General features: G+C 37.6%; 1 protein-coding gene across 4 annotated transcripts in view; it reads right to left on the bottom strand.

The window, feature by feature from the left end:
• The window catches only part of LOC121879974 (RUN domain-containing protein 1-like), a 28,385-nt gene extending 12,389 nt beyond the window's left edge, over nt 1–15,996 (bottom strand). The window contains exons 1-9 of one of the 4 annotated variants that reach the window (XM_042386850.1): nt 14,732–14,879; nt 9,834–9,863; nt 7,793–8,396; nt 7,122–7,245; nt 6,281–6,424; nt 4,079–4,235; nt 3,180–3,274; nt 2,148–2,238; nt 204–370 (exon numbers count right to left, since the gene is read on the bottom strand). In XM_042386850.1, the coding sequence (XP_042242784.1) occupies nt 204–370; nt 2,148–2,238; nt 3,180–3,274; nt 4,079–4,235; nt 6,281–6,424; nt 7,122–7,245; nt 7,793–8,394 (1,380 nt within the window). In that variant the 5' untranslated portion in view covers nt 8,395–8,396; nt 9,834–9,863; nt 14,732–14,879. Of the gene's footprint in view, nt 1–203; nt 371–2,147; nt 2,239–3,179; nt 3,275–4,078; nt 4,236–6,280; nt 6,425–7,121; nt 7,246–7,792; nt 8,397–9,833; nt 9,864–14,731; nt 14,881–15,889 lie in introns of those variants that run through there. The other 3 variants (XM_042386851.1, XM_042386853.1, XM_042386849.1) reach the window with 3 other exon arrangements.
• Nucleotides 15,997–16,395: the final 399 nt, after the last annotated feature.

Below are 16,395 nucleotides of genomic sequence, written 5' to 3' on the forward strand. Positions count from 1 at the left end.
AAGAGTACATATGAACTACAGTACATGAGCAACAAGGGCAGGAAGTACAAGTAAGAGTACATATGAACTACAGTACAGGAGGAACAAGGACAGGAAGTACAAGTAAGAGTACATATGAACTACAGTACATGAGCAACAAGGGCAGGAAATGTTTCTTGAAAATTATGGATGAAAAATTTAACCATTACTTCAGAAGAACAAACCTGCTCTTGATCTGGAGCTGTTCTTTTGTTCTTGTTTCTCTGAGTGCCAGTCTTGCCCCACTTGCTGCCTGACTCCTGCGACTTACCATCACCAGGACGGCGTGGTGGGTCTCCGTCACAGTTACAAGGGGTCTTGGGACCTTTGACTTTCTCTACTGTTCCTTCGTCTATAGAGAGGCGAGGCAAATAAGACTATATATTAGAATTTCATAATACTATTAAGATCATTCATATAGTACAGCTTTATAAGAATGCATGTAAAGGAATTGTTATTTGTAGAAGTAAGAAGAAGTCATTCAGGCGTTGCAAATATTGAGTTCCGACAACATATATTCCGTTCCGCTATCTTCAACTCTTATCCTACTGCTTGCATAATGTTAGTACAGTATTTACCAAGACAATTCGAAGTCTTAAAATTCAAACTACAGTACATTTTGTTTGATTTAATATGTGTGTATTGTACTGCATTCCACAACAATATGGTGTTGTTCTAGCCATTGTAAAAAGATTAGTACACAGCTCCTCCCAGAAACATACCAGCCATACTTATTTGTGAAATTTGAAGAAGAAAAATGTGGAAAATCAAAATGGCTACCCTGAGAGACAGACAGAGATTTGCTTAATGAAAGTTTTCTTTTTATATAAGTATTGAACCTATCTGTTACCACCAGCTCTAGATAAAGAATCCAATTTTTCCCGACCAAAACAACAGATTGATTTATTGGGGATGATGGGTGGCACTGCTGATGGACTGTGTGGAGTGACGGGGATAAACAGGTTGGATATATCAGGGTCTTGTGAAAAGGGGGAGTAATAATATAATCGAACATTTTTTAGAGAAGACAGTGGTCACCTACTCTGTTGCAGAATAAAGCTTACAAGAGTGAAAATTATGCTTCTCTTGTTTGAGAAACTCGTTAAACAGATATTCTTCCATGTAATGTGTGATCCTTTTGTCATAATAATTAGTTATCTTAAAAAATCATGAAAGCCTTTAGCAAGACAGTCTGTTTATTTTGAAGATACGGAGTCATTATAACCTTAGAAGAAAAACACAACACCTTAATGATCACACCTGATGACTTTCTCTCATTGTTATAAAGTGAGACACAAATACTGGAGTTATTGTATTAAATAAACAAGATCATGTGAAATAACATTATATATTCTGAAGGATGTTTCCAAATTTCATCAAAGAGAGATAAATAAATTTCCTTATGATGTGGTGTACAGTACCTAAAACAACTATCTGTGCAAGTGGGGTTGATATGCTCCAAAATTTTACGTGTGACTAGTGACAGTCCTCACATACCAAAATTTATCGTCTATGGTCTCATATTGTTTCCAGCAAAGTATGCACAGATAGCTGTTTTAGCTACTGTTCCTCAATCTAAAAAGTATCGTTACGGAGAGGTCCGGTGAATTTGAAAATGAACACCTTGACTCCCGTTTGTCTCAGTAAGGTTGTCAAAATCCTTCATCTGTTGTGTGATATTGTCTCAAACAAAATCGTAAAGATACTAATTGGAGTGAGTGTACAGTATGAATACAAAATCAACAGGTATTAGAGAGCTTTATGGATATACATTTAAAACATCTCCACAAACAAATACAGTATCCAAAATCCTTTCATTCTATTACTGTACCACAAGTTATACTGAAGTATTCTAGTGTTAATAAACTTCATTTATCAGTGAAAAGATAAAACACTTGAAAATAATTGCTTTCCATGGATAAGAATCATTGAATGAAAAGACATATTATGGATGACCATGTAAAATTTGATACATATATATAGTATTTAATTGAATAATAATATTAGATGAAAAGATAAAAAAATGGATGAAATAACCAGTAAGAATGTTTCAGCAAGGCACAACACTGGATCAAAACAGGCTCCAGTGTTTCACAAGAGAGACAATGTACTAGTACAGTACAACTTACCTTGCAGGAACTCAATGAACCTCTCCAGGTCTATAATTTGTGTCTGGAGCTGAGCAACCAACTGCTCCTTCATCTTGAGAGGGTTCACCAGCTGCACGCAACACACCAACATTACCCCATGGTTTACAAGACCAAACAATGGTTAGTCCACGTTAGTCCAGGGATGCAACAGCAGAGATGTGTGTGTATCCAAGAGTAGCGTGTGAAGAGGAGAGATTTTGTTATGAGCGACACAGAATGAACCAACACCACTAGGTCAGAGAAAAACTAAACACAACCACAAAATGTGTGCACTACATGTGTGACCCAAGAACATTTCATATACTATACACTATATACAGGATTTTCCCAAAGAAATCACTGAGGTGTGTTGACTCTTTTAAAAAATCATGGGATGAGAGGCAGAAAATGTGGGATTCAGAGGCTGTTTTCTACACTAAACTCTAACAGTGTCATGCCCATTAATAGTCACATGCTCAAGGTAATGGTCTGCCAAGACTATAATTTTTTTTAAATACAGGTAATTAATTTAATAACCCATCAAATATTTAACATTTGGGTAAACTCTAAGTTTATCATTGGAACCACAAACAGTTCAGGGAAAGATCCAAGTGTGTCTATAGTACTGACAAGCTACAGTACAAAAGAGAAAATCTGGATAGCCTTTGCTGCTAGAGCAAACTGATGCATCTAAAAAATCTCATTCATCACAAGTTGAGTCAAGTGGACACTAAACTGTCCATGCTATTAAGACTAGTATTAGTTAACCTTGTTTAATCCCTTATAAGCACATGCAATTCTCTGATACATTACTGAATAACTAAAATATTTCCCATTTATCAACATAGTATACAAGCAACAAAATATTAATACAATACACATACATATTTTTAGTTCTACACCAACAGCAAAGCAGCTACAATACTCTGTAGTATAAGCAAATACTGAACTTCACTGGGGTTAAAAATATTCTCAAACAGACATTGTTATGACCAAATATTTGTATCCACACCTGTACTGTACAACACTGACCTCTCTGATGGCATGGTCCACTTTGACCCGAAGATCATCCACGGTCAACTTATCAAACTCATCAACATTGAAATTAAGTTTCCCTTTTAATTGTTCTGGAAAAAAAAGTTAAATTATCAGTGGGAGTCTAATATTAAAAGAGCAATACACTGTAAACTATTCTGAAAAACAGACAACTAAACTAGTATAGGAGCACATACAACTTATGAATGTGTAAATCAGTATGAATAACACAAGTACAGTACGGGTAAAGGATAAATGATAAATATATGAGAAAGTCAGCCAGAGATACGAGTCAAAAATAATGACCTTATCCTTTGTGAATCAATGTAATTCCACGGAAAGTCTGCACAAAATCCACGAATATTATTTTCACCGAAGAAAATGGACGCCTAATTAAGAGGGTTGTCATCATCCTCAAAGGGTTAAACTTCTGTCGTCAAAGGGTTAAACTTCTGTCGTCAAAGGGTTAAACTTCTGTCGTCAAAGGGTTAAACTTCTGTCGTCAAAGGGTTAAACTTCTGTCGTCAAAGGGTTAAACTTCTGTCGTCAAAGGGTTAAACTTCTGTCGTCAAAGGGTTAAACTTCAAAGGGTTAAACTTCTGTCGTCAAAGGGTTAAACTTCTGTCGTCAAAGGGTTAAACTTCTGTCGTCAAAGGGTTAAACTTCTGTCGTCAAAGGGTTAAACTTCTGTCGTCAAAGGGTTAAACCATCGTCATCATAAAGGTTAAACCATCGTTATCTAAAAGGTTAAACCATCGTCCTTAAAGGGTTGATAACAGAGGGAAACACAACAGAAGTAATACTGGGCATCAGATCCTTTGAATACAGAAGGACGATGATATGTCTAACGGTGTAAAAAGCACGAGTTTCAATTTATGCATTACATTATTTCTCACCTATGATGATGCGCTGTTTCTCCATAACCTTGGCTTGTGGGGGTCCTCCTTCTCCCGTCTGGTACACATAGTTCTCTAGGTCTTCTAACTGTTGCTTCAGCTGTTCTATCAATTCCTTCTGCCGAGTAATGCCGAAGGTGTCGACTCCTCCCTCACTCTGTGTACACAAGACATTCACGTTTCTCTTATGTACAATAAACGGTCGTCAAAAAGAATGCCACTGGTTCACTGGTTTAATATACAGGGAGTTCCATAAATGCCTTTCATAAATCAGGGGGTGTGTTCCTGAGACATAAATAAAGATGACTAAATTACCAAATTGTCAATGACCGGTTTGGGAGTACAGTAATATGATGACAACTACGGTCACCAGAAATAAATCTCTTTGATTTCTACCTGTGGGGATCACATAAAAAGTAAGGTGTATGTTACAGAGGTCCCAAACCGCAAAGAATTGTGGCGCTGTGTGCAGGAAAGTGTGACAAACATTCGTAACACCACTGGGGTCTTTGAACGTGTGCGACACTCATTTGTGCGACGGACTGAAGCCTGCATTGACCAAAAGGGGCAGAACTTTGAACATTAACTCTGAATGTTAATGCCAGTACAAATCATATGGCATTACTATTGTTAATTAGCGACACTAACAGCAGTGGATGTTTCATTTACACCCCATATACTGTAGGTTTTATCACATTACTACCAAACCTGTCATGTGCTGTAACTCTGAAACTATTGAGAATTGACAATTTGGTCATTCAGTCATTTATCTCAGGAATACACCCCCAGATATATGAAAGGTATTTACGGAACACCCTGTATACAGATGCTCCTCTACTTACGAGCAAGTTAGGTTCCTGAGGTACGTTTGTATGTCCAACATTACTCTAGTAGATACCTAACATGCGAAGAATGAAAAATTAAAAGATGTACAGTGCAGCTATACTGTACCCCTATAATAAACAGCACATTCTACAAGCCTTTAACAATATTTTAATGTATAAATAGCATCTGTACTTATAACACATGGCTCAAAGAGTCAATTGGACATATGGACTTGTTTTTTCGTATCTCTCAAAGTTCAAAGTTGAATGTTCATAAGTAAAGGACCATTTTTTAAGCTTTAGCATTTATGTTCAATGTCCCTGTGCTCCATCAACAAATAAGTAATGGTCCTACGTTCTATAATAAATTTTGAACTGTACAGAATTGGTCTTTTTTTTTTACCCTTCTTGAACTTACAAATCATCAACACAACTTTCTTTTTTTTTTACAAGATATTCACTAGCTACAGGCAGCAAACAGATCAAACGCTCAAAAAACTCAACAAAATTACTGAATATACTAATTAAATACAAGCTACAATAATTAATCTATACATTATCTTTCCGCTAATTTAGTTAACCCTTGTCTTATGTCTAAAGTCTCCAGTCATATTTCAGTGGAACTTAGTAAATGCATCAATCATCATCACTACTATCAGCGTTTTCTGTCCTTTTCACTCTTGTGTTATTAAGTGATGGCAGTTCTCTATGCTGTGTGGTCTCTTGCCGTCTCTCTCATTAGGGCAGTTCTCTATGCAGTGTGGTCTCTTGCCGTCTCTCTCATCATGGCAGTTCTCTATGCTGTGTGGTCTCTTGCCGTCTCTCTCATCAGGGCAGTTCTCTATGCTGTGTGGTCTCTTGCCGCCTCTCTCATCAGGGCAGTTCTCTATGCTGTGTGGTCTCTTGCCGTCTCTCTCATCAGGGCAGTTCTCTATGCTGTGTGGTCTCTTGCCGTCTCTCTCATTAGGTTCTTATCTCTGAGGTCATGTCTCACAACCTTTCTCCAGGTTATTCTTGGTCTCCCCATAGCTCTCCTCCCCTCCACATTCATACCCATGCATGTCTTTGTTCTATTAGTCGCCTCCATTCTCTCCACATGCCCGAAACATCTCATCCTACCCACCTCTATGAAAAACTTCACCAATACCCTCAATACCAAGCTGCCCTCTAAGCTCTGAACAGGGTTTCCTATCTTTCTTATCTTTACAAAATCTCTATGGAGTGTTTGGGTTGATGTTTACAAGGACCTGGTGCAGTGTTCCAAGACCATATGAATGCTTTTATGACATCAGCATAAAGACATTGCACATCCATTCCTTCCTTCTTCTAACTTATCACTGTACAGGTGGCTATATAAAACACGCCAATACCAACTCACATGTTCACTGACTGTAGACTTCCTTCCTACGGCCACGTCCCGCACATCAGGGATACCTCTGTTAGCAAACTCCTCCAGCTGTCTCAGTAAAATCTCTTTCTCCTCAGGTGATGCGTCTACAATTTGTTTCAGCCGGAACTGAACCTGTGGAAGTCCAATTATTTAATGAACATCCATCCTGAAGAACACAACAAACTATATATATTCTAATACTATTTAAGAGTGATATTAAATAATTTTACTAATTATGCTCATCTACTATCAATTAAAGCCTAAACTTATATTACTGTATTCATATTATACTTTCATGAAAACCCTCATTAAAAACTTCACCAAGCTTTACACTAACCTAAATATCACATGACCTGTGTGTAGAGACAAAGAAGGATGGAAGCATCTTGTGACCATCCAGAAACAAACTAATTACACTAGAATAATTTAAACTCTTATAAACCTTCAGCTTCTTTAAAGTGTTGGTATTTGTTGCACACAGTCAGTAGGTAGTGTTAACTGTACCTGGTGGGTGACCTATTCATCCACATTTATTTAACTAATTTTATCCATGTGTGTAAAGATCCTGGCTAACAACCAACTAAGGTTTCTGCAGATACTGGTAATGTCTCTGTTACTACTTATGTTAAGATTTCAAACTATTAACAAACTACTATACTTTGGAAGCCATCAAAAACAGACTACCTGACTAAAATTTATATCTATGGTCTCCTAAATGGTGGAGAGCCTCTATATTTACTTAAACCATAACATTAATTCACTATACAGGGCTGAGGAAAAAAAAGCTTGCTTACTGCATCACACTGCATGAAAGCGATTATGGTCACACCTGTGCAAAATGTGAAGTAAGAGCCATGAGAGAATTATTGAGCTGCTCTTGTTCTTCTTCCAACTGCTGCAGGCGCTCCTCCTCCCCCCCACTACTATACTGTCTCCCATAGTGTCCTCTCTGCCTGTGGGGGGAAACAATGCCCAATACAGTACAGTAGCTACACATCACACTTATATCTTCCTGATTTTTTAACATCAGAACATCAACACTGAGAGAACCGAACATTTTAAAAACCAGAAAATACAGTACACCTTAATCAGTCTAAACAGGGGCAGCATACATCTATTTACTGAACCTTGTGTAAAAAAATCCCATGTAAAGTACAAAAAGGCAACTTAGCATTAAAGGAACTGACTTGCTCTACCCTTTCCCCTCTGACTATCAGCTGTACCGTACTGTATACAAAACTGATAATTAAAAAAAAAATTGAATAAAATTCCATATGGCCAAGACATCCAGTGATCACGGATGAAATGTCCAGAGGTGACCACAACTGAAATTCCCTTGTCAGTAGGAACATCAACCTCACCACATCTCTTGTAGCCTTTTTCATCAGGTTCTTATCTCTGAGGTCATTTCTCACTACCAAAGGAAATTAGATAAGATATAGACTATTAAACTAGATAAGAGATAAGGAAAATATCACACCTAAATATGGAAGAACTCACCAACTAAGCTCTGTGTAAGAGTAGAGGGACTGGTTATCTTCGTCATCATTAGGAGCACCGAGTGGCGGCCATCGTTCACCTGTTGGTCGACCGTCTGAGTCCAACTCGTCATCACACACCGCACTGTCTCCCACACAGCAGTTTTTGGTAGACTCTGTGTCGATATCACTACAGACTTTGGCCACATCCGTCGTGTAGCTGTCAAATTCCACATTACCATTTTCTTTAAATTCCTGATAGCAGTTAATTTGTTCTATCTTAATTTCACTGTACTCCTGTGTGTCTTCAAGTACACTGAGTTTGTAGCTGCTCTTCACACTTTTTTCATAATCTCCAAAACATTTTTCTATATCATTTGCTGCCAACTCAGTGCCATCAACACACACTCCCTTTAACATGCCTCCAAATTCTATTCCCTTAATTAGCTCACACTGATCTAACTTAGTGTGACCATCTTCCACATGTCTGTTATCTATTTTATCAAAGTTTGCAAACAAGTGAGGGTCTGTCCTGTCAAAGTCACAGAAATTTCCATCTCCTATGCCATCCACAGCTTTACTTGTTATCTGCACCATGTCCAGTGTCTGTTCATCTGTCGCCATATCTGAAAATGAAATTCCATATTGAAGAAAACATTATAGTGACATGATAAACCAAAAATACTGTACAACTTACATCATAAGAAGCTTCTCTCTCACACACACTAACTGATGCAGTAACAAAGACAAATGCACACTACTCTACAGGTGATGAGAATAACCTCTGTAGACGACCCTTCTTAAAATATTACAGAGAGGAAGATTTAATAAACATAAACACGATTCTACTGTAAACAAAAACAACTACATGTAATATAAAGTGTTCTAACCCATACATGAACCAAGTTATAAAAAATAAAGACTTGGCAAAAAAATGGCAAATTTATTAAATATTAATAAATATGGACACTGAAAGCTTACTAAATATATTCAGCACCTTCAAATACTGTACGTACATTACTATAACTTATCTCACTCTCACATCCTCTCTTAGTCAACTCCTCTTTTCTTACTGTGCACATTAAGTGTAACATAAACAGTCTACAGCCTCTCACCTTAGTAGTTCCTTTAAAATGTTTATAACTAGACACTGACTGATAAAAGGCAGGCTGGCAGCTTAATGCAGAGATAAATTACCAGTACCTGCACCTAATATAGGTAACTACGGTAATCCTGGTAGTACTGTACTGTATACTGATGATAAGTGGTCCACTGACAGACCTCCCTGGTTAAAAATATACAGGAAGGTGGGGTCATGCAGCATCTGACAAATTCCCTAGGTACTGTATTTACCTCTCAAAACTTTAGCTTTTCCGCCGGGTAAGTGCCGGACAGATTAACTTGCCCGACCCTAGTCCGGGCACAACCGAGCTGCTATGCACTGATAATCCGTACAACCTAGTCTGTGGCATAACCAATGTTCACACCAACAGTGCAAACCATCTTCTTTATTAAAACATCACACTCTTGACAATACCTCCTCTACCAATGCCTCTTTCCACACTGTCCACTACAATAAAAGTCTATAGTATAGGTATAAAGTTCACTATCCACACCACAGAAAATTGGTCTTGACTGACTGCCCTGCTACATATTTGGACAAGTTTGTTCTATTCTCAAAAAACCCAGAGTCGAGTTCTTTTGTGGATTATCTAACAATGAAGAGGAATCACTGCTATCAGTTCCTTATCTCCAGACCTAGTGTGTGGAGAATCACTTAAATGAAGTAGGCACTGTACTGCTCTGCCCACCCTATGAATCACTCACACATTCTATGGAAACCTTAATTGAAAAATATCGAGAAGCATGGTCAATGTGTACTTTCAAGCATACGGTTTCATTTATGGAGAGTTCTTTATCAGGAATGAATTTAAACGAGCATTCTTAACCCACAAATGGCAGCTACTATAGCTGTAGGGATGGCGGCAGTCAACTGTGGACTATTCATGTTCCTTGTGTTTCATTTTTTGTGCCAAATAATAGTTAATTAACTTTTTACTTACTTTTACCACACTGATGCCATGCCCAGGTATCTGAGGATCCAGTAATTGATTTTATTCATCTTTTCTGGTGTCTGCTATGGAGATCATACAAAAATTTAATACTGTACAGCAATAAATAAAAGTTCCTCTGAGTAATTTGTACAGTATTTTACAGTGATGAAGAAACATGTATCTTAAACCAAAATAACTTGTGGTACAGAAATTGAAAATTAACAAAAAAGTACAGTATATACAGTAGAATACTGCTCCTTCAATCTCTGCTTACAGTGCACATGAAGTGTAACAGAGTAGAGTATTACAGGAGTAACTTTCTTTAATATGGAAGCTCACACTTGTAAGTCATCAGGAAGGTTCCCTCAGGCGGGTGCGCTCTGCTCTATCACAAATATTACCAACACAATATCTCTTGGCTCTACAGACATATGGTACAGTACCCCTAGGAGGGAGATCACTGTACCGTCACCACTGAGCCACAAGGTCAGTAGTGTAAGCAAACAATTAACCCAGTGAACATGTGATGAGCGCCGTGACGTCACCACGGACTGAGTGAGGTATGCCTTCCTGATCACTACTTCACACCCTACACTACCAGACACACACACACATTATACAGATGTACCTACAGGGGTGGTAGTAGTTGTGTGAGGATATTTCATTAAAAAAACATCAAAGCAAGTATGACACACAGAACTAATGACTTATCCTCAACATATACTTTACCCAGATACAGCAAATTGATCATATGAGAGCTTGTGGCACCAACGACACCTGTTCATACAGTTATACAGTTTACACACTGACACACCTGTTACCTGCTGCAGTTGCCTAATGCCACATTTTTAAATCTCTTACAATGTAAATCACCAAACACCAAACATTCACAGAGGGCATTAAACTTTTAATTAATTCATACTACAGTATCATAAACACTGCCACTGACTGCATATTTTTAAGAAAGGTAAGGTAGTGGGATAAATATACAGTACAGGTATATCACATAATGTATAATTAGTAGAGGGACCTTGAATATCTGAACCAGGTTTTTTCTGAATGATACAAAAATGGAGAGAGAGAGAGAGAGAGAGAGAGAGAGAGAGACTGTTCTACATACAGTATACATGTGTATTACACTTGGTACAGTACACAGTACATCACATCACTCTCCCTTCTGCTCACTACTCACAGGTTTTCCCTCTCACTGTTAAAACTTTAATTCAGTTTTTCATACAAGTGTTACAGGAAAAAGTAAAACAAGCAACACAACATTAACTCAGGAAATATATAGTCAATACTACACATCACATTAACCATACCTGTACAGTACTATATGGTACAGTCATGTGCTGCACAGTGATATATGCTAAAATCTACAATACACTAGGTACAGTACAGTACCATAAACATCACAGCAGCAGTCACGCAAATAACTAAAAATCAATAAAAAGTACCTGAGTATTTATTTATTTTTATTCTAAGCAATCAATAACTCTTCCTCATAATAATTTGACTAGAAATAAGAAAAATATCTATACAATCGCTGATGCCATTCCTACAATAAATGTTCACCAAACGACAATAACTTCTGAAATCAATAACTTCCCCAGTGACAAAGGGAATCGCCTCTCTCTCTTAACACATTGTTAGTTCAACATATTTTTTTTTTTTACCATCTGCAAGTAAGTCTATGATAGTACAGTACTGAGATCACCTGAAGAGTATCCACCCCAGCTTATTTCACCTAAAAATTAAACCACCATAACACTAGCCTAACCTAACCTCTCCTTCCCCCCCTCCCCCAATAGTGTTAAACTTGAGGTGAAATAAACTAGGGTGGAGATTCTTCAAGTGGGTGATCAATACTCTGCCATATGGGTTAAGACGAGATGTCTGGGTTATTTATATAAGTTTCTTATGGTAGGTTATGTGGATTATGTGAATATATTTGGATTAGGTTAATTTATTTGAGTTAGGCTAGGATAATTTGAGTTAGGTCAGGATAATTTGAGTTAGGTCAGGATAATTTGGGTTAGGTCAGGATAATTTATTTGGATTAAGTTAGGATAATCTATTTGGAACTCTCAAAACGTAACTTGATTAAATTGCCTAAGTTACTCGTGTTCGTGGTCGACCCAGCACTCATGGCTCTGAATGCCTACCATACAAACAGTAGACCCTTGCCATTCGCGAGGGATAGGTTCAAAGAAATGGCGCTAATTGGCAAAAACGCGAATAGCAACTTCTACTACCTTAGTGCACTACTGTATACCTGTACCAAACAACCGACCAGCCATGGCACCACTCATCCCCTCTTTTAACTTATCTAATAATAAAACTTTCTTTGTTAGGGTCATCACTGACTTCTGCCTTTTACATTTCACTCCACTAGCATCACAAACACTGACACTAGGCAGTCTTTCAGGGGCCATTTCACACATAAACACTAAAATTTTGAGGGTACAACACGAGATACTGTGCTGTGGGAAAAGGCTTGCAAGCTAGCCACTATAGTCACCATCTGTTTACCGTGAATCGTAAAAATCGCGAATGACAAGGGTCTACTGTACGTACTTCCAATCAAACAGCCTGTTGGACCCACGGCAAGAAACACAACTTACCCGGATAGACTGACAGCAACGTGAACTCAAACTTTGGATATCTTACCAACGATAAAAGACAATATATAGTATTTCAATAGGCTTCTGTCCTTTAAGGTGTAGTATTTGATTTAAAAAAGCAAGTTAGTGGAGGACTGAGTACTGTACGTTATTGTAGTCTGGGAGATGAACCCCATACAGGCAATATCTGATAAATTCTAGGGGTAAGAGTTACAGAAAAACAAAGAACAAAATCTGAAGTACTAATATGACAAGAATCTTAATTTACAACACCTGTTACTCTGCCCACTGCACAGTCACTACACTACTAAGTTTGCAGAGTATTTTTTCTAAGGAGTCACAAGATATCAGTTAGTGACACTCATGACAGCAAAAAAATTAAATTAAGATGACTATCATGCATGCCTGACACAATCAAGTCCTGTACTGTAAAAAATAGGTGAACCTTAGGCTGTTAATGTACATATATTAAGATTTTCAGGATAACCTTACAGTCAGGCAGTCAAAGTTATGACAGGCACAGATAATGTATGTGCCACTAACAATGGACAAAAAATTGCATTTTATGTATATGTCTTATGGTAAATTGCTGTAAACATGAACCAACCAGTCAACTAACGAATCTCATATTATAGGCCGTGATTAGCATGCATATTCTGGATTAGCAAGATAAAAGTTTATAAGTTGACGTTTTAAATTCATATTTCTTCAGTCTCACCCGCATGTAGATTTAACACATGATTCTTACTTTTACTTTTATCCTCTTCACCACTGATCGACTCGTTAGATGCTTGGGCGATCGGTCACGTCTCTGTTACGCACTGTTGGCAAGTACTGGGCATGCACCGGCTCCTGAATGTACCTGAACCTGCTCCCGTGTTGGCCAAGTCTTGTCTTGAAAGAGCTCACACTCGGTGCCGTCACAACACTTTCTGGCAGATTGTTCCAAGAGTTCACAACTCTCTCTTCAAAAAAGTTACCCCTCGCAGTTTTCTGGACTTTGTGGCTTTTTCAACCTTGAGCTGTGTCCCCTTGTGGGGTGAGCATCACCCAGCTCTAGGTAAGGACAATCGACTTAGTAGTGCCCTTTAAGATGTTTCTACATCTCAATTAGGTCCCCCCTTGCCCGTCTGTAGTATAAGTTAGGCAATTTCAAGCGCTTTAATCTCTCAAAGTAGCTGAAGTGCCAAAGTGCAGGCACCAGTCTGGTGCAATTTCCAAATCAATTTTTTTCATGTTATGCAATTGATAATAAATATATATGCAAAACTGCACTTTATTTAGATATATTTGTGCTCCTCTTAATGTCACAATATTATGTTATTTTGAAAATCTATGAATATATAAACCTAGAAGACACTTTGTTGTGGTTAGGTCCAAAACCCCAAACAAACCACAAAATTCCTTACATGAAAAAAGCTACACTACTGTAATAATAATAACATGGTCCAGATTATTGAAACTTGATTTGTTAACACCTCATAATATTTACATATGTTTAAACTGTACAATCAATCAACACTGCAGTATTTAGTTATAAACATAAAAATAAACAAAACTTATGTTGATTGGAGAGAAACAAGTACAGTACAATGAAGATATTAATTTAGTATTTTAATTCTCATAAATACAGTGATAATACATACTGCAGCTCCCTTGTACAGTTTTCACACTTAACAGTTCATTACTTCCCTGATACAGTGTTAAGGCGGTTAATCTTTAGGTGAAATAAGCTGGGGTGGAGATTCTTCAAGTGATCTAGATAAAAATTTAAACATACAGTCATTAGGAGTTAGACAGCTCTGCTCAGGAATACTAGTGACTGATAATGTGGTAAAATTTTAGTTTCAGTCATCCCTAACCTAACCTAATGTAACCTAACCTAACCAAATTAACCTAATCTAGCCACAGAACTCAGGTAAATAGTTAACCAATTTTTTTATAATTTATTTACTATGGTAGGATGAAAACTTCAGGTGTAACAATGTCAATATTTATCATTATTCTGAAATATGTTTACAGTACAGTAATTCCATAAGGCAGTGGAAATAATCTTTTAAGGTCTTTCTTGGGTTGTTTGGACTCAGTATCACATCTACTGTTGAAGGCATAACAATAGTCTCACTTTATGACTTACCAACTGATAGTAAGTTACAAGACAACAGGTAATTATCTCCCCACACGAAACACACACACATATATACACACAAATATTTTTACGTAGAATAAACCTCCTTAGTGTCAATATTAACGTTAATTATCTATTAAGTGGTGTTTCCTGACCTGATAGTTAGAGTAGAGGTGAGAGTCAGTACCACAGCGTCTGGAGGGTCACCCACACATTGAGTTGTTGTCGAGTATCCGGAGTCTGTCACCCCCTGCTGTCGTCTGCTACCACGCGTTCTGATCCCTTAACCACTGACTTAACTTACTAAAAATAATATTTGGAGTAATTCGCCTCAAATAAAATACTAAATATGTAGTACTAATGCATTGATTATTATATCAAAGCAAGATGGTAAGTATAGAAGCTGTTTGTTAATAGCAAAATCTCCCAGTTTATAGTGGGAATAATTTGTCACACATTATTACGATATTTATTATCTGCCTAATAAAAAAATTTCTTATCCGCATTAATTTCTTTATCAAGAATAAAAAAAATTTAAATGTGTTCACCTAGATTTGCAAAAGAAAAAGTTAAAATTTTACTAAAGCAATCGAACAGTGCTGACGTCACTTTATTCATGTTAGAGAAGTTCGCTTAACTGCATATAATTAGGGAATATAATCCTGCGACCGTTATAATCCCTATAAAGTAACTGCAATTATAATACTGACTTCACTAATAACTATATAACATGTAGAAGTTATAGTACATAGAGATACCTATAAAAAAATTTATAACAAATATTAAAACAATGCTGTCCATAAACGTAATTATGGTTTTTAGGTTTTATCCTCTTGGCCACTGATCACCTTGTTAGCAGCTTGGGCGATCGGTCACATCTCTGATTACTTTTCCTTTTCATGCAAGTAGCTACTGTATATAATAGGTTATTTATAATAATTGGTAATAGTGGAGCAGACGGCTAACATCAGGAGTCGTTTAATTACGTTAATTTTCCACATATGTTCATTGGATGATAGTAAGAAAAAACTATTCAACTCTCACGTCCACAGAAAACGTTAAATTACACCATACTGCTTCAAGAAAGTTGCTTTAGGTGATATTAGATCAGAGTACCGTAAGTTCTTTCTGTTTAGTATGTGTGTGGGGGGGGTGGGGGTCTAGGGAGTTAGGTAGGTTTCTTTGGTTAGGTCACTATTAAGTTCTGTGTGGGCGGATCAGAAGCATTTTAGCTTAATGTCCGTGTTGGTAATATTCCTACAAATCTTAAAATAAAAGGTTTTGTGAATTATCGTATTGTTTTCATTACTTACGATTATCCAAAGAGCACCCACCTGGTGTTAGCCGTCTGCTCCACCTTTACCCTTTATATCCTCTTCACCACTGAGCGGTAAAGTCGCTCTGAGGGGGTCGACCCCCTCAGAGCGACTTTACCGCTCAGTGGTGAAGAGGTACAACTGTGGTGTAGCTCCCTCCACCAATCACGACACTGCCTCATCGCCCACACGCAAGCTGTGTTAAACCACGACACCTTTTTCTCTCGCTAAAATTCCCTTCCATCCTCCCTTTAAACTTCCACTGAACTTCCTTCCCCCTGTCACTAGCCTTTATTCGATTCGAGGGGTCGGTAATGTCTGTTTGGCACTTGTGTAAGAAGTGGGCATGCTCTGGCCCCAGAACAGAATGGATATGACCTGCTCCAGCGTTGGCCAAGTGGTCTTTAATGAGCTCACACTCGGTGCAGTCACAACGATGGCAGGTAATTCCAAGAGTTAGCAACTTACTCCTTTAAGTTTGCCGTGACAATTTTCTGAACTTG

This window comes from Homarus americanus, unplaced genomic scaffold (assembly GCF_018991925.1).
Source record: "Homarus americanus isolate GMGI-L3 unplaced genomic scaffold, GMGI_Hamer_2.0 scaffold29478, whole genome shotgun sequence".
In the NCBI taxonomy this organism is placed as follows: Eukaryota; Metazoa; Arthropoda; class Malacostraca; order Decapoda; family Nephropidae; genus Homarus; species Homarus americanus.